General features: G+C 33.6%; 1 protein-coding gene across 4 annotated transcripts; it reads right to left on the bottom strand.

Moving 5' to 3' along the window:
- Nucleotides 1-268: 268 nt before the first annotated feature.
- On the bottom strand, nt 269-5,410 carry LOC120086800 (reticulon-like protein B8). Of its 4 annotated transcripts, none has more exons than XM_039043617.1 (6): nt 5,194-5,410; nt 2,667-2,876; nt 2,376-2,556; nt 2,129-2,270; nt 1,445-1,514; nt 269-723 (listed from the first exon to the last, which is right to left on the bottom strand). In XM_039043617.1, exons 2-6 carry the CDS (start codon nt 2,851-2,853, stop codon nt 554-556), a joined length of 750 nt encoding a protein of 249 aa, XP_038899545.1. In that variant the 5' UTR covers nt 2,854-2,876; nt 5,194-5,410; the 3' UTR covers nt 269-553. The 4 variants fall into 4 exon arrangements, with proteins under 4 accessions (XP_038899545.1, XP_038899535.1, XP_038899528.1 ...); XM_039043607.1 differs by having other exon boundaries at nt 5,167-5,410; XM_039043600.1 differs by lacking the exon at nt 5,194-5,410 and adding an exon at nt 4,968-5,146.
- Nucleotides 5,411-23,025: the final 17,615 nt, after the last annotated feature.

The following is a 23,025-nucleotide window of genomic DNA, read 5'->3' on the forward strand; positions in this document are numbered from 1 at the left end:
TCCACTAAATCTGAATTTGAAGGAAAAAAAATAGAAAGTTTGAAGGCTGTTTTTTATTCTGAAAGTTAAAAGAACAAATAGAGAAATCTCAAAATTTAGAGACTAAATATGCAATTAATCATATGAATTTAATTAGTAAAAATGGAACATACAAAAAATTTGTTATCCGGTGATTCTATATTTAAAAATTGGTCAAGAAAATAGGAGGAAAGCCAAACCAACGTACATCTTACATAGCTTACCCAAGAATTGTTGAACTCGGGAGAGGGGAAAAAAAACCTGAAACTATTCCCTTGTTCAAGGTTTTGGCTTCAAACAACATTCCATGAGCTGAAGTCAAAAGGATATGAATGTGAAGCAGTTATAATAACGGAAGCCAATGGCTGCAATAATCAGTCAAAGATGGTTCCTATTTCAGCAAATTGGCAAATACAAACTTAAACTAAAGATTCATTTCTACCACTTGGTCTCTCTATGATTTCAGCTTATGATACATAACCAATTCCTTGCAAAAACTAGATATGGATTAAGCATTTGCTGAGTTGAAAATGATCTATTCATACTTCTTTCCCTTGAAACCTCCTTTGGGGATCTTGCTAAGGACACTGGAATCAAACTTCTGGTAGTGACCGCAAAGCTGGTCGAAGACTTTGGATGCGAAGGTGTCGAATTCATCTTCATATTTCTCATACAGAATTGGAAGCGTATGGGCTGCAACGAAACCTGAACATATTTGAAATGTGTTAGTAGTTGTGAAGATTGATGGTTTTAGTTTTCTTTAAGAAACATAGGATCTCCCATGGTCAACAAAAAGTTTCTAACCTACCTTTGTTTATGAAATTACCAACTCCCTTCCACAAAGAAGCAAGATAATTCAAACACTTTCATTGCTTATGCTTTTTTGTTTTATATGGGACAATTTAAGCTCATCTCAACTAATTTCATAGAACAATAATCTCATCCTACAATATTTTTAGTTGCAAAATAATTATGCATCAGTTGTGAAGAGTATCAAATTTTCCAAGAGGTCTGCATGGTAGGTGAACAAAATGAAATAGCCAAAATCGCTTTCAAGTAATATAATTCAAATAGTTAACTGCAACTCTTGGGTCAAGTTACACTCATCTCAACTCATTTCTCACAATCATATTTCTCCTTAGAAAACTCAAGGACACAGATGTACAACCTATAGAACAGATCTTGTTCAAGTAAGATAGTAACTCGTTTCACACGATCATATGATCTTACAACATTTAGTTTTTTAAATTTTTTAAGTTGTTACAAGTCATCACAGTTTGAATCAAATACCTCAAAGTCATCATCTAGGACTGTAGATTAATATTTTGGCATCAGATCAAACCACAATAAATCCCTTTACTGGTTATAGGAAAATGAGAAATTAAACATGTAAATGTTTTGAGATGCAGAATCTGTAACCGCTTACCAATGTACAAGACAGTTATGAAATTGCACCAGCTACTAATCACAGCACCAACCCACAAGCTTACTACAGCCTGGAAATACATTCACATTAAAGAAGGGTCTAAAATAAAGCCAAAACAGCAAATCTAAAAGGTTTCCTAGGAGCTATAATCAAAGAAACTCCATTCAATATGGCAGATCCTTGCAAAACTGAGCCACCATATTTCTCAAATGTCCCATGTTCTGGTGTTCGCATTCATTTTCAAATTCATGTTAGTAAAGATTACATTTACTGATCTAAACTATTGGTAGCATATATCACTCCCTGAAGCAGCAGCAAGTTCAGGAAAATGGAGAGGCTTTCATGCCTATTGCTGAGTAATAGGATTCATTGATGCAGACAATTTATGGTTTTGAGCAGTTTCTTTAACTTAAAATTGTTATTAGACAAATGACATTTTCAGATTGATCCCCATAATAATGCTAGCATCAGTGTTTTCAAGGCGACCCCAGTCGTGCGCCTAAGGCGAGAGACAAGGCGAGCTATGAGCTTAAAATCAATAATAGAAAATTGATGCTTGTTTTTATCAAATTTCAAGATCTTGTACCGAAATACTCATATATGAATGTCTGGTGCAGAGAGTGCTAAGGTTATCTAGAAATACGACAGAAATGCAAAGAACGTACATAAAATATATTAGCATACCACAAGGAAGTGTTTCAAATTTCCTTCACAGGCAATATCTTGGAGAAAACAGAGAGCTCGGTTAACCTCGGCACCAAACGAGACAGCAATATTGACAAATAGTTCCTCAGGAAGAACAAGGCGAGGAACGTTGGACGATGATCTGCAAGTGCATGAAATTACATTACAGAATGCATTGGCACTTTAAACCAGAAAGTGCATTGAAGTCGATGAAAAACAAAGGCATAAACATCCATTTTCCAATCACCTGTTCAGAAATCCTGACGCATTTGTCCATATAAACTGAGCCAACATGCCAAAAACCAAAGCGAAGCAAATAAGAGTCAAGAAGTGGTAATTAAGCCATTCGAAAAGCACCCATATAATAGTGGCACCAGTCAAAACACTAGCTGAGATTTTCTTGTTCCTCCATAGGAGCACATCAGCAGCTACAAATATTTGGCCAGCAGAGAAATAAAAAATGAAGTAATACGATCAGTGACATGAAAAATATTATAGAAGATGAAAAAAGAATAAGAATACAAAAATAAGGATATACATCTTCCACCCCCCAGAAGATGGTAAACAGGCTTTTGGCGTCCAAATATCCGCTTGATCTGACCAGCCACTGAACTAGATTTATTATCTTCCCCAAAAAACGATACTGATTTTGCCTTTTGACCATGTTCAGCTAGAGCTTCAGAAATATTATGAAGAAGATCCTCAGCAGTTATCTTCTCAGACATCGTTCCCGTGCTAAAGAAAAGAACTAACAAGAAAAAGGGAGCAAAAGTTAAGGACTAGGCTGTTCTGCAACAAGAAGGTAAATTTATGATGAAATAAACGAGCACAAAGTAACCAAGTAAGAACTATAGTTATGAAAAAGAGTAAAGGTTTAACACATAAAATAACAAATTTAAATAATAGTCAATAGGATATATGGGAGGAATCATATGGGTAAAGGAGAAAATCTAGGTTTAAGCTCCAGGATCAAATTTTCGGAGGATGTTTAGGCTAGAGATCCACCTTCTGGTAATGCATTTCCATGGTTACATTACATGTAATGTGCAAACCATAGATACCAGATACCGCTGAGGTTTTCATTTTCAATTTGTTTTCTCAGACTTAGAATCTTGTTTATTAAGGAACCCAAGTGACAGTCATAAAAGAGCCATCACCTTCTCTACAATTCTTAGAGCAAGGCGGGAATCCAACATGTTATACATTTCATTTACCAGTTAAGATTTCTCAATACCAACTATGATAGGAGATCTTTCGGAAATAATCATCCAAGAGGAAACATAAATTCTGGCACATATAAATCTCTTCTAACAAATGGAATTAGTTTTAAAAAATACAGCATGTAGTGGAAATGTCGGCTAACAACAACGTATTTAAAATTATAAGTGGACTCGAAATAAACTGTCAGAATACTGAGCGACCTTGCCCACAGCGAGCATATACAGAAGTGAATCACATTCAAGTAAAAGGCACAAGTTAGGCTGGATACTCAAAGGTATACACAAAAAGATACATGAAGGAAAAAAAAACAAGAAGGAACATATAGCGTATAAGCAAGCACTCTAAAGAGAAGGAAAATCTATTTAATTTGATAGAATACAAGATGAAAAAACAAAAACTATGCACTGAATTCTGAGTTTTAACAAAAACTTACAATTAACAATTAATAACAAGAACATAAGATGTGAAGAGTGTGAGTAAGCAAGCAAGTTGATAAAAAAAGTAGGGTCAAGTTTAGTTAGCTCCAAAGTTTAACTTGTGTTCGATTAACAGGGTATATATCGAGCCAAACAAAAGGGTTACAAACTCTGACAATCAGGGGTGGAAAAGTCCCGATGGGAGAAAACTATTATATTTAACTTCTACAGTCCAAGTTAATTATCAAGTTAATCATCGAAGTATTATGATTACAAAACATTTTTTTGTGAAAGACACTTCAACAAGAGGCCATATGGTAGAAAATCACAAAAAGAGTCGAAAAGCTGTATAACTCCACAGTTAAAATGAAAATCCGCAGAGATTTTAAAACCTATTATAACTTACCTAACCTTGCTTGTGCTAAAGAGTATCAGAAGATTGATATTTGTTTGAGGCCAACCAGAGATTGACAGAAGCCTTGTATGAAAAATATGAAAACAAGGGGGTGAAATACGTTTTTTTTTTTCTTTTTCTTTTAATGAATAACCAAGCTTTCATTGAGGGGGAAAAAATGAAAAAATACAAAGATATACCTAAGAAAGCTCGCAAAAAGGGAAAGGCATCGGAACTAAAGCTTAGTATAGGCTTCTGATGAATAAACACCAGACGTTCAAAAGCACGAAACAAATTAAAACAAAACAAAATGCTGATCAATACTGACCAGGAAACATCAGGAAACCAGAAAGGCAAAACAACAATGAAATGTCATAAAATAGAAAGGAACGCGAACTTTTAGAATAACTTTCAACTCAAAAGCAGATGCATCCAATATTTCAACCCACCCAGGAGGAGGATACACAGTCAAAATCAAAAGCAATCTAACCTCATTTAAGCATTATAAACCTCAGATTCAACCAAAAACTCAGCCGCAGTAATACGAGATAAAAAGAAATAGAATCTTCAAAAGACAGAGACCGTACACAGAAACATGAGCCATATGCAAGAGATTGATGGGTCTCTAGCAAGATTACAGCAGAAGTAAACAAAAAGAGAGAGCAAAACTACAACAACCAGCAGAATTAGTAGCATTTAACCCCACTTAAGCATCAAACAAGCAAATTAAAAGATGAAATCCGCTAAAAGAGAACACAAAACAAACAGAAAACCAACAAAATCTAAAATGGTACTGAAGACAACAAACCAGGAGCAGGAAATTAAAGGGTCTTCAAGGAAGAAACTGAAGAAGAAGAAAACGAACAGGCAGATGAAAATGGGTTCTGAAAAATCCGTTCGGAACTACACAAAAATGGGATATAAAAGAGCAGAAAACGAGGAGAGAAAGAAAGAGTTATGGGATTCCAAAAATATCGACGGGAAATGGCGTGGAGCAGCTGACATACTGAAATTATAAGCGGGCCACCACCTACCCAGATGCAAAATTCCCTCTTTTTTTCGGTTCTTCAAGTGGGTTGGATTGAATTTTTCCCTTTTCACTTTCTTTTCCACTTTCTCGGTTGCATTATAACGGACGCCAACCGCGAATCCCTTTATGGCGGCTGTTTGTTTTCTATTGGAAAGTAATGCTGATCGCCCTGCTGACTTCTATACAAAACGGAGAGAGGGTCAAGAAGAAGAACCAATTTCTTGAATTTTCCCCATTGCATATTAGAGATCAAACGATTGGTTTTTGTGTTCCATATGATTCAGTAGTCAATGTCGTGGTTTAACGATCAAAGCTTTTAAGAAAACGTCTAAATTGGATTCCTTTTGCAATAGGACTCAAAAGTATAGATTACATCGAACATGTAGCTTTAAATTCTAATAAAGTTTCAAGGTTTTTCACAAAAAAAAAAAGTGTTAAGGTTTAGAAATTGAACGTCTACATCCAAGTCCATAGTACGAGATTATCTTGATAGGTGTTAAGGTTTATTAGATAAAGTATTCATCTTGTTTTTTTTTTTTTGTAATATGTAGGATGGAGACTCGACTTTTAACTACGAGATGGATAATAAAAATTTTATGTTAATTAGTCTATGTATTGGTGTTAAATAAAGTATCAATAGTGTGTATATATAAATATATAGGAAAATTATTTCAAATGACAAAACTACTTAAAATGTTTATAAAATATAGAAAATTTCAACATATATATATATATATATACACGTGTGTTGAATTGTAACAAGTAGGGTCCTAACAACTATTTCAAATTATTTTTTAAACTATCTAATGAAAAAAATAGTAAAGACAGACTATGAAATTTTGTAATTATATAACACTGTTGGTATTTAATATATGATGCTGAAAGTATGTCGTAATTGTTTAACACTATTAGTATTTAATATCGATGGTGAAAGTGAAAATTATTTTGAAAATGTCAGCAATATGACTAATAGTTTTAAATGGTTGGATGTAGTAGTTAGAAACTAAGAATCGTAGTTTCTACTAATGGGATAGAGAATGATTATTGTTTTTCCTTATATCTTATTATTTTGTCCCCAAAATTATATTTAAAAATAAAAACTCAATTTGAAACTTAATTATTTCCTATTTAGCCAACAAAATAGCTTTGTATTTCTTAAAATTATAAAGTTGTACCAATATCAACTTTTAACGTTTTAATTTTATCAAATAGGGTTCTAAATTTTGACAAGTGTCACAACTTTGATTGTTGGTTCAATCTTTAACCAAATCACCCATTAATTTTAACAAACAAAAAAAAAAGTAAGAAAAAAATTTTTGACTAATGCACCAAGTCAACCATTGAACAAATCCATTTAAACTTGCAAATTTGATCATTTATACCATATACCTTTAGCACGTGTCTCCATTTAATTGGGCATCTACTTTTAACCTGTCTTTTCCACACATATATTTGTGGCCGAGTATTTGATGTTGGGAAATATTATCTTAAAGGAATTTCGAATGTGGGATATTTTAAACTTTTTGAAAATTTGTCCAACATTAATTGAAAAAGAAAGTAATGGGTTTCACTATATTTCAATAGGTCAAAAAAAGAGTTTGTAGTATTGATTTGGTAGTAAGAAGTTCAACTTTCTTGTTCGCATATCGTGAATTTAAAATATTCGTTTGTGTCATTTTTATCTAACATATGTCTTTATTGATGGAGTTAGCATGCAACTAACGAACGCAATCAGGAACATTAAACACTCTAATTCAATCAATTTTAGCATTTAAGCAAGCATGTTCAATAATTAAAATAGAGTTTTGAAAATATACCTTTGAAGAACTTCTTCTAAACTTATAATTCATCACGAATCTCTACTTAAATGCTTGTAGATCACCACTTGATGTTCCCTACTATTCTCTTGGACTTTAAATTGGGTGGTGGAACCCAAAATGAGGTTGAATTTTGGAATTAATATGGAGAAAGACGTTTTCTTGAAGGTTGAAGAACCCTTCTTCAACTTCATTTTTCGACCAAAATTCACAAAATGCATGTGCTTTCTCTCATCCCAAATCAACTTATTTTGTTCACCTTTTTCATGCAATCTGATTGCATCTCATTTTGACACCAAGTAGGTCAAAATTCAAGTGGGAATTGAGTAGTCAAAGTGGGATAAACCCACTTAAATGTATTTTCTCTTTTTTTTATAATTAAAATTGAATTTTCTTTAATTTAAATTTTTCAGAAAATTAAAATAAAATAAAATTGAATTGATATTTGAATTTTCATAAAATTAAAATTTATAATTCTAAATATAATTAATTTTAAATAAAATTAAATTAATTTAAATAAATAATTAAAAATTTTAATAAATCAAAATAATTTAATATCCAATATTAAATTATTTACACCACCAATTCCACAATCATGAATCCTTATTCATGTAATTTAATATTTAAATCATATTTAAATATTTTCTAATTCTTCAATTTCGTTTAATTTGATATTTAAACGTGTAATTATATCATATATAATTATTGATTCTCTTAAATTGAATTTGAACATTTCAAATTCTCTTATCACACTATTCTAAGGTTTAGTTCGTTTGTGAGCTAATAAAGGGACCTAATAGACCTACAGATTATGGGCTTCAACGATATGAGATTAATTGGCTAAACTCTTTAAATTGAATTGATCAACATTCGTTAACTACCGGGTCACTCCACTAAAGTCTAGTAGTTGCATTACCCTCATTGTAGATATATTTCTATCCACTTAATTTAACCATACGGTTGGGTCAAAAATTGTTTTACCTCTGAGATTACATCTTGTTCCTTAAGACCCACCGATCCTCTAATGAATAATTGGCTTGTGTTCTAATCACCAAATCGAGCCTCTCTCGGACCAATAAGAGGGTGAGGTCCCTTGTTCAAGACTCGGAGTCAGTACTTAAGGGGATGACCTTTCTACTATCCCTAAAAGCGAGTAGGAGTGAATTCTGTCTTGCACCCTATGTCCACAACTATCTATCCGGTCTTATCCTTAAAATGGGAGGCTTATTGAGTCGGCATTGTTAAGTCAAACCTCACCCATGCAAATCTAAGGATAATCCCAAATAAACAGGACTTCATTGTTAGCTTAAGATTAAAATCAAGTTATCTAGGTCATCGTTTTTAAATAGTCAGTCTTAAACAGTAAACATCAATATAAAGTAAAAGTGACTTATTTATCGGTTCGATCTTATACAAACTCTTTGCACAGGACGCCCCCACTCGCATGTCTCCACATGAACGATTCAAGATCACATCGTTTGTACTAAATACAAAGTGGGCCGCATCCAGTAGTGTTTCCAGAATAAGGTACCCAACCTTATCCGTATACTTATAACCCGTTTTGACTATCTACTCAACTTGATCAATTCTTATATTTCCACATAAAGTTCAAGTACTCATGTAGTAGACATGGATCTTAGTTTATTGGATTTAGTGCAATTTACATATTCAATAATGGTTTTATCGAATAAAACCTTAATAACATTTTATTGCAAATAGAATCTGTTTAATCTTACAAACTACGAGTTTTAAGACATACAGCTATGTTGAGGTTAATGCCCTAAATCTCGTATGGTCCTATAGTTTGTAATTGTATTGTACAAACAGTTTATTTATGTAATAAAATATATGATGTTTTATTTCAAAATTAGTTGCATTAATCACAAACTAATAAACTAACATTCAATGTTATCTTGTAGCTTAAACATGTACATAGAGACATATGGGCGAATCATATTTAAGTGATAACCTAAATGATCTGTAATAGATGGATAAGACTTGATACCTTATCCTGGGGACACTACGAGTATGACCTGCTTTATAGATGTTACAATTGTTGTAAAGTGCTACAAATGATTTGATCTTGATCATTCATGTGGAGACATATGAGCGAGAATATTCTATACAAAGAAGTTTATATAAGACCAGATCATGAAATGTTTAGTCTAATTATATTACGCTGTTCATAATAGAGACTTATATTTCACCAGGATGACCACAGGTAACATGATCTGAATCCTGAGTGAGTTGTGAACTCCTGCCTATGAAGGCAGACCTTTGATTTATATGGATGAGAGTGGCTAGATCGCCGACTCAACAAGTCTACCATTTTAGAGATTCGTCTTATTGGGGAGCTAGACATACAGGTACACAAGAAGAAATTCACTTGTTCCCCAATGTCGGGGCAAGTAGATAAATTTCTCTATTAAAGGCTGATTCCGGGGCTTGAACAATGTGACGCCACATCCTCTCTTGGGTCGAGAGAGGTTTAGTTATAGTTAGACTATGATTTATTTTTCATTAGAGGGATCAGTGGTACTTAAAGAATTAGATGTAACTACATGGGCAAAATGATAATTTTTTCTCAGCTATACCTACGAGCAATTTGTGAAGGATCGTTGTACCGTTGATTGGTTATATCCAATGGACACATAAATATATCTGTAGTGCGAAGAGTGTAGTTTTCGGTCTTTAGTGGAGTGTCCAACAGTTAACGAATGGTAAATAATTTAATTAATTATTCACATACTGTTGAAGCTTCAAGCTACAGGTCCATGAGGTCCCCTTAGTAGCTCAACGGAATTTAATGAGAATCGATTTTTGGATTAATTTTTAATTTTTCAAATTAATTGAGGGAATTAATTATATATGATATAATTAAATTATTGGATTTGATCAATGCAATGAATTGTTTCATCATAAGACCGATCCTAATTAAATTGATGAGCCCCATCCTAACGAAATTCATTTGATTGATACATGTACACCCACGAATTGAACATAGATACATTCACCGAATCATTGATAAAGCAATTTGGCTTGGCGAAAAAAACAATTTTCAATAACTTGTTGATCCCTATCCCCAGATTTCCAAATTTCTCCTTTTTGAATTTCTTGGCTTAGTGTGAGATCGAAATATACCTACCTAACCTAATCTGAATAATAAGTGAATCGATGAGTGAAAGTATGAGAAATGGAGTTTAAACCCGTTTATAGCATATGGCAGACCAATCACTTCTCGAAGGGTACTAGCCTTCGTATTATTTAAATTAAAAAATAATATTTTTTTATTTTCGAATATTTTTTATTTTTTAGACATTTCTGCTAATCACTACTAATCACTATTTTCATTTGATATTCTATAATGTAAGTAATATAACTATATATTCAAATTTTCAAATTTATGTATATTATTTAAATAAATAAATAAATGCAATTCAATTTTAAATAAAAAAAATTCTATATAGAATTATATGGGAATGGTGATTAGAATGAACGATTCATAAATAGAAATCACAAATCAAAAAAATTTGATGGAATAATGAAAGACAGAAAAATCATTCGAATTGCATCATATTAGTTCATTATACTTATATTGACAATTTTTATTATTATATAATATAATTACTATAATATATTCGATACAATATTTTTATTTGAGAGAAATTTATATTTGAATATGATTCAAATATTAATTATGTGAATTTGATTCATATAATTAAATTTAATATAAATGAAATTTATATTAAATACTATTGTTGAGAGAATTAAACCATAAGTTATATTGTATTGGATACAATATTGAACTATAGGTTATATGCTATATTTGATATAACATATATATATATATATATATATTAAGGTTTTTTATTAAAATTGATTTTATTAATTTTATTTTAATAATAATATTAATAATAAGTTTTTAGGGAAAGGTTGTAACTATCTCCCATTATTCTCTTCATAACATATAGGAGTGGTTTTAGGGGCTTCAGTCTTCTTCTCCTAGAAAAAAAAACACATAAACGTTATGTAGAAAAACTCTATTCTTCCTTTCCTACTCTCTTCTAAGAAATTTAATTATTCCCTCTAAAATTCAAATTAGTCAGAGCACCACACACTCATGGATCTCATCGAGAGAATACCGAGGACACCTTTGTGGTAGTGCCCATTTGAAATTGGAGGTTTACAATTAAAGATTGGTCTTTAGAGGTAACAGTTCCAAATCCTTTTTATTTTTCCTGTAAATTATCAATAGTATGTGTGTAATTTATTGTGAACTGCATAATATCCTTTTGTTTGCTGTAAAATTTTTATGTTCTGTTAAAAATCATGGAAAATTGGGACGTCCATCTCTTCCACCCAAGGTCCCTTCATATGGTTCCTTCAATTGGTATCAGAGCGGCTTTTAAGGGTCCAATTTTTTCCAAAATTTTCAAAATTATTTTTACAGTTTTGGTGGTTTACTGCATTCAAATTGTTCATGTGATATACTTGTTGAATGTGGTTTGTAATTAATGGATCTTTATGGGATTTGGATGTTTAGATTCATTGCTTTTTTTTTTCTTTTCAATATTGTGATGTAAAGGCCCATGTTTTTGAGGTATAAACAAGTAATCGAGTCTAGATTTTAGTCATTGAGTCGCTCGTGCTGACGATCTGGGGTTGGGGGGGAAAAAAAAAAACCGAAGGGGGCCCCCCAAATCAGAGGTGTTTCAAAGAAGTTCAAAATTGTACAGTGGGCGATTGTACAGTAGCATCGTGTCATTGTGCCCTAGCACCACGATGCTATGATGTGATAGACAAAGGTTGTCTCCGTAGGGTCGCGACGTTAGGGCACGACGTCGCAACACTCCGAGATGGAAAGAACACACGGTCCAATTTCGATTCACACGCGGTTCGTGGTTTATCCAGTTCGAGTTGGTTGGGTTCTTCTGGACTGGTTCATGGCTGGTTTAAGCTGTTTGTAGTCTGGTTCGGGTGGTTCAAGGTCTGGTTCACCTGTTTTGAACCAGATAGATTTTTTTTTTAATAGTTAGATTTAAATTTTCTTTTAGGTATCCAATCCCAGTCTGTTAATTACTTTTATTTTATACATGTTGAAGGAAATCAGACATGAGGAATTTCGTGAGTAGTGGAATGATCGTTCCAAATTTCATTCGAAATTGAACATACACAATTACAGTCAAGAAACGGAAACTAACCGGTCATGCACAATACGAAATTACAGTATGCTTACAAGATAATCAAGGGAAAGATTATACATACCTTTGAAGACTCATCTTCAAACTCCATCGATCACGAATGCTCATTCGGTCTTCAAGATAGTAACACACGAACGCTCGAACACTATGACCGCAACACAACATGATCACAACGAACACGAACTAAACGATCTCCAAGATCACAAACTCAACGAACAGTCTCTAAAAACCTCGACCTCAGTCGAGTTGAGTAAGACACCTCCACAATGGCTACCTTGGTATTCTCGGTGTGAGAATCCAAAAGTGTGGGCTCTGTATGGACTTGGTAAGAGGAAGAAATCGGAGGAGTAACAATCGTGTAAATGATTGAGTAAGTGGGAGATGACAAGAGTCTATTGTGTAGACAAATGCCCAATCATATAGCAAATGCTTCGCGATCGTTTAGCTACGACCAGCTGCATGAACTATCGTGTAGTGTCACTCCACGAACGTTTAGTCTCTCTTTTAGCTATCGTTTAGTGAAAACAATTCTTACTTAACAGCAATCCGTGAGTTTTTGCGAGAATGAAAACTCTCCTAAATTTAGGAAAACACTTTTCCTTTTATCTCACGGTTACCACGAAACTACCAATAACCCCTCATTCAATTGGTTATTAGAGAAAAAGAGATAATTATCTAGTAATTAATATTATTATAAATATATATGATAATCAACTTACCATATTATATTTATAACCTATAGTTTTAATATTTCATCTTATGAAACATATAAACCATAGTTCTTTTTCTATTTCATGGTACTTAATGTAAATCTCATTTACATTAATCCTCCACTTGATGTATCTCATACATCACACCTGATCATATCATATATAATCGAATTTTCTCTTGTCAATTTGAACATTTCAAATCAACACCAAGAACTGATTCTTAACTTGAATCCATTGAGCTACCAAGGGGACCTTATGAATCTATAGCTTGAAACTCCAACAGTACGTGAATAACTGACTAAACTCGTTAGTCACGGGATCCACCATCCGTTAACTACAAAGTACTCCACTAAAGATCGATAACTGTACTCTTCTTACTACAGATATATTTTGTGTCCATATCAACCAATCAACAGCGCGATAATCCTTCACAGATCACTCGTAAGTACAGCTAGGCCAATAACCGTTATGCCCCTATAGTTACATCTAACTCTTTAAGTACCACTGATCCCTCTAATGAACATAAGTCATAGTCCTACTATGACCGAGTCTTCTCTTTCAAAGAGAAGTTGTGGCCACTATGTTCAAGACCCGGAATCAGCTCTTAAGGAAGCAATCTATCTACTTACCCCTGCTTCAGGGAATGAGTAAATTTCATCTTGTGTAACTGAGTTCTCAGCTCCTAAATCAGACAAATCCTCAAAAAGGTAGGCATGTTGAGTTGAAAATCTGGTCACTCTCACCCATATTAATCAAAGGACCGTCCTCAAAGGCAGAAGTTCCCAAAATACTCAAGATTGAGGTCATGTCACCTATGGTCGTTTAGGTGAAATATAAGTCTCAAGTATCAACGACGTTATATAAAGCGACTAGTCATCTTATGGTCCCGTTTTATACAAACTCTTTGTATAGGACACCTTCGCTCGCATGTCTCCACATAAATGATCAGGATCTACCATCTGTAGTAGTTCACAATACTTGCAAACCTCTACAAAGTGGGTCGTATCTATAGTATCACTAGGATCAAGTATCCCTCCTTAATCCTTAAACTACAGACCTTTTTAGGTTATCACTTAAGGCATGATCCACTTGTATATCTCATATACATGCTTAAGTTTACATACAATAACCATAGAGCTTTGTTTATTGGATATGAATAAATGCAAAATAAAATAACTCTTATTTTATTCATAACAACGTGTACAGTTTACAAACTACGAGACTCCGGGAGAATTAGGACACCAATCCGAACACATGTGATGTATGAATTTTATTTATATTTATATGCCATAAAAGATGTCATATAGTATAAAATCCAACCATAGGTTACACATTTAATTTCATGCATCATATTATGAATGTTATAATTTAAGATGCATGATTTAATTTTACAGCATGCTTATGCATCATAGAATATAAATGTTATAATATATGCATGCATGTATTAATAGCATATCCATGCATTATTTATATTATAATTGTTATAATATATGGTTCAATGAACGTATGGATGTATGCTATAGCTTGTTTCATTACCTTATTATATAAACGTTATATATGCTAGTAATGAAATAAAATGGCATGAAGCATGAAACTACCTTATGCTAGTAATGAAATAAAATTGCATAAAGCATTACACTACCTTAGTTATTTTATAAATGTTATAATTTACTGAAGTATGTCAAAGCATGCAATGTTTGTTTTAATTTGTTTCATTTGTTTATGATTGTTATAACAAAGTGAAATTAGAAATTAAAATCTATAATTAAGAGCTGCATGCAAATTATAGGTTAAAATCATTTTTTTAAATTATTTTAAAACATGATTCAGATAGACTTAAGATCACATTTCTAATGAAATTATAAGTATAAGTTTAATTTTTTAATCGGTTTAATAGGATTAAATTTATTCTTAATAAAATATTAACTATGTAAAAAATGTATCTATAAGGACCTTTTGTCTAAGGCTAGTTCTGTTTAGGTTGGGGTATTTAAGTTGACGGAAATAACATCCCTACCTGGGAACTTACTTGGAAAGATGAATTAGATAGATTTGTTCTATGCATGAAAGTATGATTAAAGTTTGTTAAAGAGTTTAATAGACCTTAATCAAAATAGTTTAACTATCCAAAGACAAGTGTTGTTTTTTAGGCAAATTAAACTTTCACTTAGTTAAAATTAGTAGCCGAATTTTCTTAAGTTAATTAACCCTAGGAAAAACACAATGGGAGAAAAATGAGGCATATGATACTTCATTTTATCCTCTTTATGTTTCACCCTTAAAGTTCACATCATGAGATCTTTACTTGGCCTCAAGGCACCTTGAATATCCCCCTACGGATGGCATTTGTATAGTTTAATATCAAGGTGAATGGAAAGAGTATTTATAGTAAGTGGAAGCGAGACGTGTGACAACATATCCCTTGGTATCTCTCATTAGTTTGAAGTAAAGTTTCGTGCATGGTCTCGTGACACCTAGAGTGTCCCCCTATAGGATGACATTTTTGCATGACGCTTTATTCAAACTCCAGAAATGGATAGGGTTACTTTAGTTTCATGTCCCAATCGGCTTTTACCTACGATTGGCTCATTGAGGCAAAACTTTAGGACCTAAAATGAGGGGTTACACTCACAATAATTGTTAAGTGAGTTTAACAAATTTTGGACCGAACAATGGTGATTAATAGTGACAAGAAACAATGAGCTGTTATGTCTATTAGTTGAGATTGTCTCATTTCAGTGAAGGGGCACCTGACCCCCCTACAGTGACTTTTGTCCTGCCTCACTGAAACATCATTGCAAAATAGATGTCACTTAGGGTACACCAGAGTCAATAATCCAAGCAGAATCATCATTTTTCACTAAACAAGTTTCCAAGACAAGCAAATCATATTTACCTTATTTGGCCTTCTTCTTTTCTACCAAATATCTGAGGCAGTTCCCCTTCCAGTGCCCATCTTGGTTGTAATGAAAACATTTTCCTTTGTCAACCCTGACAAGTTGTCTACCCCTTGGTCCAACAACTCTTGGGTTAGTAGCAACCTTCCTCTTTCCACCCTTCTTCTTCTTCCACTTTTTCGTGTTGAAGGAATAAGGTACAAACTTAGTTCCAGAGGTCAAACCTTTGTGGAACTTTTTGGAAGTTGAAACAACATTTGATTTACCCTCATCTTCTTGCTTTTCAACAAGAATTGGAAGGTATGTAGCTCGTTGAGCAGGGTAGTCAGGTTGTAGTCAATCTTGTTCAAAATAACATTGCTATGGAAGTGCAGAAAATTTTCAGGTAAAGATTCCAGTATAATACTAACCTAGTTGGCCTCATCGATGTTTGACCCGTTCATCTCCACCACGTTAAAGTAGATCATGATGTTGAGAACGTATTCTTGAACAGATGCCCCCTCTTGCATACAGGCATTAAAGATGTACTTGAGAGCATCATGCCTGAGCTGTGCAGACGGTTGTCCGAACATTCCCTTCAGGGACTCCATGACTCACAGGTTGTGAGCATGGGCTCATACTTCTTGGCCAAGACTTCATTAAGGCTTGCCAAGATATATGCTCAGGCCTTTTCATTTGGTCTTATCCAATGCTCGTATGCTTCCTGAACATTTCGAGGAGCATTGGGAGGTGGAATGGAAGGACACTTCTCCATGAGGACAAAGCGAAGGTCATCGATGATTAAAATAGTGTTGATCGTGTTTTTCCAGATAACGTAGTTTTCATCCATTAATTTATCGGCGACTAAGAAACTAAGAGTAGCGGTAGCCATTTTAAAATTGTTGAAAAAGAACAAACTTATTTTAGTCTACTTGCATTAAACCACTTTTAAGAAAACCAATCAATTTTTAGCAAAATAGTCTAGTGTACCCTAAGTGACATATATTTTGCAATGATGCTTCAGTGAGGCAGGACAAAAGTCACCGTAGGGTGATCAAGTGCCCCTTCACTTAAATGAGACATTCCCAACTATTAGATAGAAATAACTCCTTGTAACTGTAACTAATAGTCACCATTGTTCGGTCAAGAATTTGTTAACATCCTTAACAATTTTGTGCAAATGTAACCCCACATTTTAGGTTCTAGAGTCCCGCCCCAATGAGCCAACCATAGGGAAAAGCTGATTGGAACAAGAGACTAAAGCAACCTTATCCATTTCTGGAGATCAAATAAGGCATCATGTACTACAACCATTCTTTAGGGGACACCCACGATGCATAAGGCAATGCATGAAACTTTATTCTACGTAATGAGAAAGATCGAGGGATGTGTTGTCACACGTCCCGCTCTCACTTACTATAAACACTCTCTCCATTCACCTTGTTATTGACCTACCTAAATGCCACCCGTAGGGGGACACCTATGGTGCCTTGAGGCCGAGAGTAGATCTCACAGTGTGAACTTTTAGGGAGAAACGTGTAAAGGTTAAAATGAAGTATCATGTACCCTATTTTCCTCCCACTGGGTGTTCTACCTAGGGTTAATTAACTTAGAAAAATCTGGCTACTGATTTTATCTAAGTGTTTGTTTAGTTTGCTAAAAAACAACTTTTGTCTTTGATGATTAAATAATTTTGATTTAAGTCTCCTTAAACTCTTTAATAGACTTGCATCAAACTTGCATGCATGTAACAAAACTATCTAATTCACCTTTCCAAGTAGGTTCCTAGGTAGGGGAGCGACGTTTCCATCGACTTAAGTACCCCAGCTTAGCCAGAATCCACCTTAGACAAAAGGTCCCTTATAGATACATTTGTTACATATTTAATCTTTTATCAAGAATCAATTTAATCCTATTAAACCGATTTAAAAGATTAGACTTAGATTTCTAATCTCATTAGAAATGTGATCTTAGGTCTATCTCAATCATATTCTAAAACAATTTTAAAAAATGATTACAGCATAAGGTTTGCATGCAACTCTTTATTATTGATTTTAATTCTAATTTCATTTAATTATAACAATTATAAATAAATGAAACAATTAAAACCAACCATAACATGATTGATATATATTAGTTAATTATAACATTTATAATTTAACCTAAGGTAATGTCATGCTTCATGCAATATTCATTCATTACTAATATATAACATTTGTATAACTAAGTAATGAATCATGTTGTAGCATACATTCCATACAACCATTCAACTTTATATTATAACACTTATAATATAAATGATGCATGGATATGCTATAATACATGCATACATATACTATAACATTTATACTATATGATGCATGAGCATGCTTTATGTAATTTAAATCATGCATACTAATATATTATGACACTTATAATATAAAATGATGCATGAAAATAAATGCATAACCTATGGTGGGTTTTAAAACTATATGACATACATTATGACATATAATATAAAACATACATCACATGTATATTTATTCTAAAAGTTGATAGACTGGGATAGAACCTCTCTAAAAAAAAAATAAAAGGCTAAATATTACATAATTGAGTCAACCGGTTCAGAACAAGTGAACCGGGTCTTGAATTGCTCAAACCGAACCACCCTTTAAAGACCACCTTGCAGCTGATCGTGTAGCAAACGCAACATGTTGGGGTTGATGCCCTAAATCTCATAGGGTCTTGTAGTTTGTAAATATGTGTATGAACAAACATTTGTGATGTAATAATATGAGATATGTTCTTCACTGTTGTCTATGAAATATAAGATATTTTAGTTGCATTAACCACAAACCAATAAACTAAGATCCCTGGTTATCGTTATAACTTAAGCATGTATGTGGAGACATACAAGTAGATCATGTCTTAAATGATAACCTAAATGGTCTGTAGTATATGGATAAAGGAGGGAAACCTTATCATGGTGACACTACGGATACGACCCGCTTTGTAGATGTTACAAGTGTCGTAAAGTGCTACAGATGGTCTGATTCTGATCATTTATATGGAGATATACGAGCGGGGGTATCATATACAAAGGAGTTTGTATAAGACCGGACCACAAAATCTTTAGTCTCATTATATAACATCATTAATGACAGAGACTTTCATTCACTAGGATGACCATAGAGAACATGACCTTAATCCTGAGTGAGTTGGGAACTCCTGCCTATGAAGGCGGTCCTTTGATTTGCATAGGTCCAAGTGGCCAGATTGCCGACTCAAACTTACCACTTTGGGGATACGTTTGATTGAGGAGCTTGGAACTCAGCTACATAAGATGGAATTCATTCCTTCCCCAAAGCAGGGGTAAGTAGATAGATTGCTCTCTTAAGGACTGGTTTTGGGGCTTGAACAATGTGGCGCCACACACTTTCTCATGGCCCAAGAGGTATTCACTCATAGTAGGACTATGATGTATTGTTCATTAGAGGACTCAGTGGTACTTAAGGAGTTAGATTTAACTACAGAGGTAAAATGGTAAATTGGTCCAGCTGTACTTACGAGTGATCTGTGAAGGGTTATCGTACTGTTGATTGGTTATATCCAATGGGCACATAAATATATTTGTAGTACAAAGAGTGTAATTGTCAGTCTTTAATGGATGCCTGACAATTAACGGATGGTGGATATCGTGATTAAAGAGTTTAATCAGTTATTCACATATCATTGGAGCTTCAAGCTACAAGTCCATAAGATCCCCTTGGTAGCTCAATGAATTCAAGTTGAGAATCAGTTTTTGGGTTAGTTTGAAGTGTTCAAATTAACAAGAGGGAATTTGATTATATATGATATAATTAAATTGGTTCAATTATATGTGATATAATTAGTTTGATATATTAGATATATTAATTGGAGGAATTGTTATAAATATTATTTATATTAAATAGAGGAGAAAAGAACTATGGTTTAAATATTACATGTGATATTAAAACTATAGGTTATAAATATAATATGATAAGTTAGTTATTATATTTATTTATAATAAAAACAATTGTGAGATAATTGTTTTAGTTAGTTATTTCTTTTCTCCATTAACTGTGCAAGTGGGAGGTTAATTTCAGTTTTTAATAACTGAAGAATAAAAATGAAAAGAGTTTTCATTTTTTGTTGATCGAGTCATTATCGCATTACTAATCGATTGAGCGAAAGAAAGCTGTACGATAGCCCTTTCGAGAGACTAAACGACCAAGAGAGAGATTGCTAGACGATTGCTCATGAGAGCGAGAAATTGCTAGATGATCGAGTACCCACTGTCTATATGATAGACTAAACCTTTGTCCCACTTACTTGATCGTGTAGCTCGATCATATACATCATTCTTCCCTCTACCAAATTCACACAGAGCTCACACCTCCTGGATTCTCACTCCGAGAATACCACGAGTGGTAGTACTGAGGGTTGCCGTTTAATGATCAGATAGTTCGTGATTACACTAGGTGTTCATTACTTTCGTGATCGTGTAGACTTTGTTGGGACGCCTGACCAGTGTAGTTCGAGGGAATATGTGAAGAAGAGTTCTTCAGAAGTATGTCTCTTGATTCCCTTTATACTAAGTTAAGAAAGCATGCTGTAATTTTCTCTAAGATACATTATTGTTCTTGTATGTTTGTGAATGCGTTTATACTTTCACAATGAGCTTGGAAAGATCTTGCTTCCACTCACTGGTTCTCTTGAATAAGAGATCCTTCAGAGCAACTATGCATCGAGTATGAAATACTATGTGATCACATAGCTAATGACTATGCGATGAGCATGATAATCTACGTGATCGTGTAGCACACAAGCATGTGTCGAGTATCGAAATAACCGCACAATCATGTAGCCAAAGCAACACAATATTGTAGCAAACTCTACATGATCGGGTAGCATTAGCTATGCGATCATTTAGCAAATGCTACACGATCGTGTAGCAAATTCTACACGACCGCATAACAAAAGTTACCTGATCGTTTAGCTCTAGCAACACGATCTGGAATCTCTGTTTCGTCTTCTCCATCGAAACAATGATCTGTAACCCTTCTTTGAAGCCTTTAAAACACCACGAGCGACTCAAAACTTAACAAATTATAGACTTAATTGTAATATTAGTGCCCAAAAACGCAGGGGCCCTTTACAAAACAACTTTGTAAATTTAAAGAAAGCCTTAAACTGAGAGTTCCATCCCGAAAATATCCATTAACAATTCATCCACAACCATTCATTACATAAACAGAATGCAGATTATAAAAGCCATCAATAGGTAAACGATTCAATACAAGAATTGAATTTGGAATCAGAAACCAACACCTGTCTCTGATACCAATTGAAGAAATTCTTGTGAGGAGAACCTTGAGTGGAAGTGGATTGACCAAATTCCATTAATTATTGAATACAAAGTTTACAGTAAACATACAAATAGATATGCATTTAAATTAAATTACAGCATGCTATACAAGAAAATGTTTCACGAAACATTACCTTTGAAGACCTTTTCTTCACGAATTTCCCTCGAACAGTCACGAACAACTTGAAAACCTTCTTCAAGAATTAATCTCGAACCAAAACCCGAACATTACCACAGTGAAACCTTGGTATTCTCAGGGTGAGAACCCAGGAGTGATGGACTCTGACTATTTTGGTTTAGAGGGGAAGATTAGGTGGAGGAGGAGGATTGAGAAGTATCACACAAGGACTCAAAAGTCACAGAACACTTCTGTTAACAATTCACAATCGTTCAATACCAACAACATTTGTAGAAGAAAAAGAAAAACTATTTTTCTTTTATTCTACTTGCCATAAAACATAACCACCACCCACTAATGTGGGTGGAGAGAAAAGATGGGGAAGGGAGTCAACTCCCTTCATTGTTATTCAAAATAATAATAATAATATAAATATTAAATTATATGTTATATCAAATATAACATATAACATATAATTTTAATATTGAATTACATACAATATAAACTATAGTTTCTTTTCTCTATTTTATAGCATTTAATATAAATAATANATATAACATATAACATATAATTTTAATATTGAATTACATACAATATAAACTATAGTTTCTTTTCTCTATTTTATAGCATTTAATATAAATAATATTTATATTAAATTTAAGAACTATGAATCTCATTCATAGAAAATATATTTGAGTCTCATTCAAATATTTATTTCCTCCCATTAAGCTATAATGTATCAATATATTATAACAATTATATATCACATATAATTGAAATAATTTAATTATATCATATTTAATTAAATCCCTCTATTAATTTGAACAATTCAAATTAATCCAAAAACTGATTCTCAACTAAATCCTTTTGAGCTACCAAGGGGACCTTATGGACATGTAGCTTCAAGCTCCAACAGTACATGAATAATTAATTAAACTCTTTAATTACATTATTCATCATCCGTTAACTGTCGAACACTCCACTAAATACCAACGGTTGCACTCTTCACACTACATATATATTTCTGTGTTCATTGGATATAACCAATCAACAGTACGATGACCCTTCACAAATTGCTCGTAAGTACAACTCGGCCAAATTACCGGTTTGCCCCTGTAGTTACATCTAACTCCTTAAGTACCATTGATCCCTCTAATGAACAATAGATCATAGTTCTACTATGACTAAACCCCTCACAACCAGGAGAGGATATGGCGCCACATTGTTCAAGACCCGGAATCAGCCCTTAAGAGAGCAATTTATCTACTTACCCCTGCCTCAGGGGAATGAGTGAATTCCATCTTGTGTGGCTCTATTTCCAGCTCCCCAATTAGATGAATCTCCAAAATGGTAGGCTTGTTGAGTCGGCGAGCTGACCACTCTCACCCATACAAATCAAAGGATCGCCCTCATAAGCAGGAGTTCACAACTCACTCAGGATTCAGGTTATGTTACTATGGTCATCCTAGTGATATATAAGCCTCTATTATGAATGACGTTATATAATGAGACTAAACATTTCGTGATCTGGTGTTATACAAACTTCTTTGTATAGAATATCCCCGCTCGCATGTTGAATACATGAATGATCGGGATCAGATCATTTGTAGCACTTTACAACAATTGTAACACTTACAAAGTGAGTGATACTCGTAGTGTCACCAGGATAAGGTACCCAGCCTTATCCATCTACTATTGACCATTTAAGTTATCACTTAAATATGATCCACTCATATGTCTCTACAT

Source organism: Benincasa hispida, chromosome 1 (genome assembly GCF_009727055.1).
Source record: "Benincasa hispida cultivar B227 chromosome 1, ASM972705v1, whole genome shotgun sequence".
Classification (NCBI taxonomy): domain Eukaryota; kingdom Viridiplantae; phylum Streptophyta; class Magnoliopsida; order Cucurbitales; family Cucurbitaceae; genus Benincasa; species Benincasa hispida.

What these genes read in the sequence shown, in the direction of transcription:
- LOC120086800 (XM_039043594.1), bottom strand. Translation starts at nt 4,855, where the DNA reads ATGCTACTAATTCTGCTGGTTGTTGTAGTTTTGCTCTCTCTTTTTGTT. An exon ending in GCGTCAGGATTTCTGAACAG is followed by an intron (nt 2,271 to 2,375) that starts GTGATTGGAAAA and finishes ATGCACTTGCAG; the next exon opens with ATCATCGTCCAACGTTCCTC. An exon ending in CATAACTGTCTTGTACATTG is followed by an intron (nt 724 to 1,444) that starts GTAAGCGGTTAC and finishes AAATATGTTCAG; the next exon opens with GTTTCGTTGCAGCCCATACG.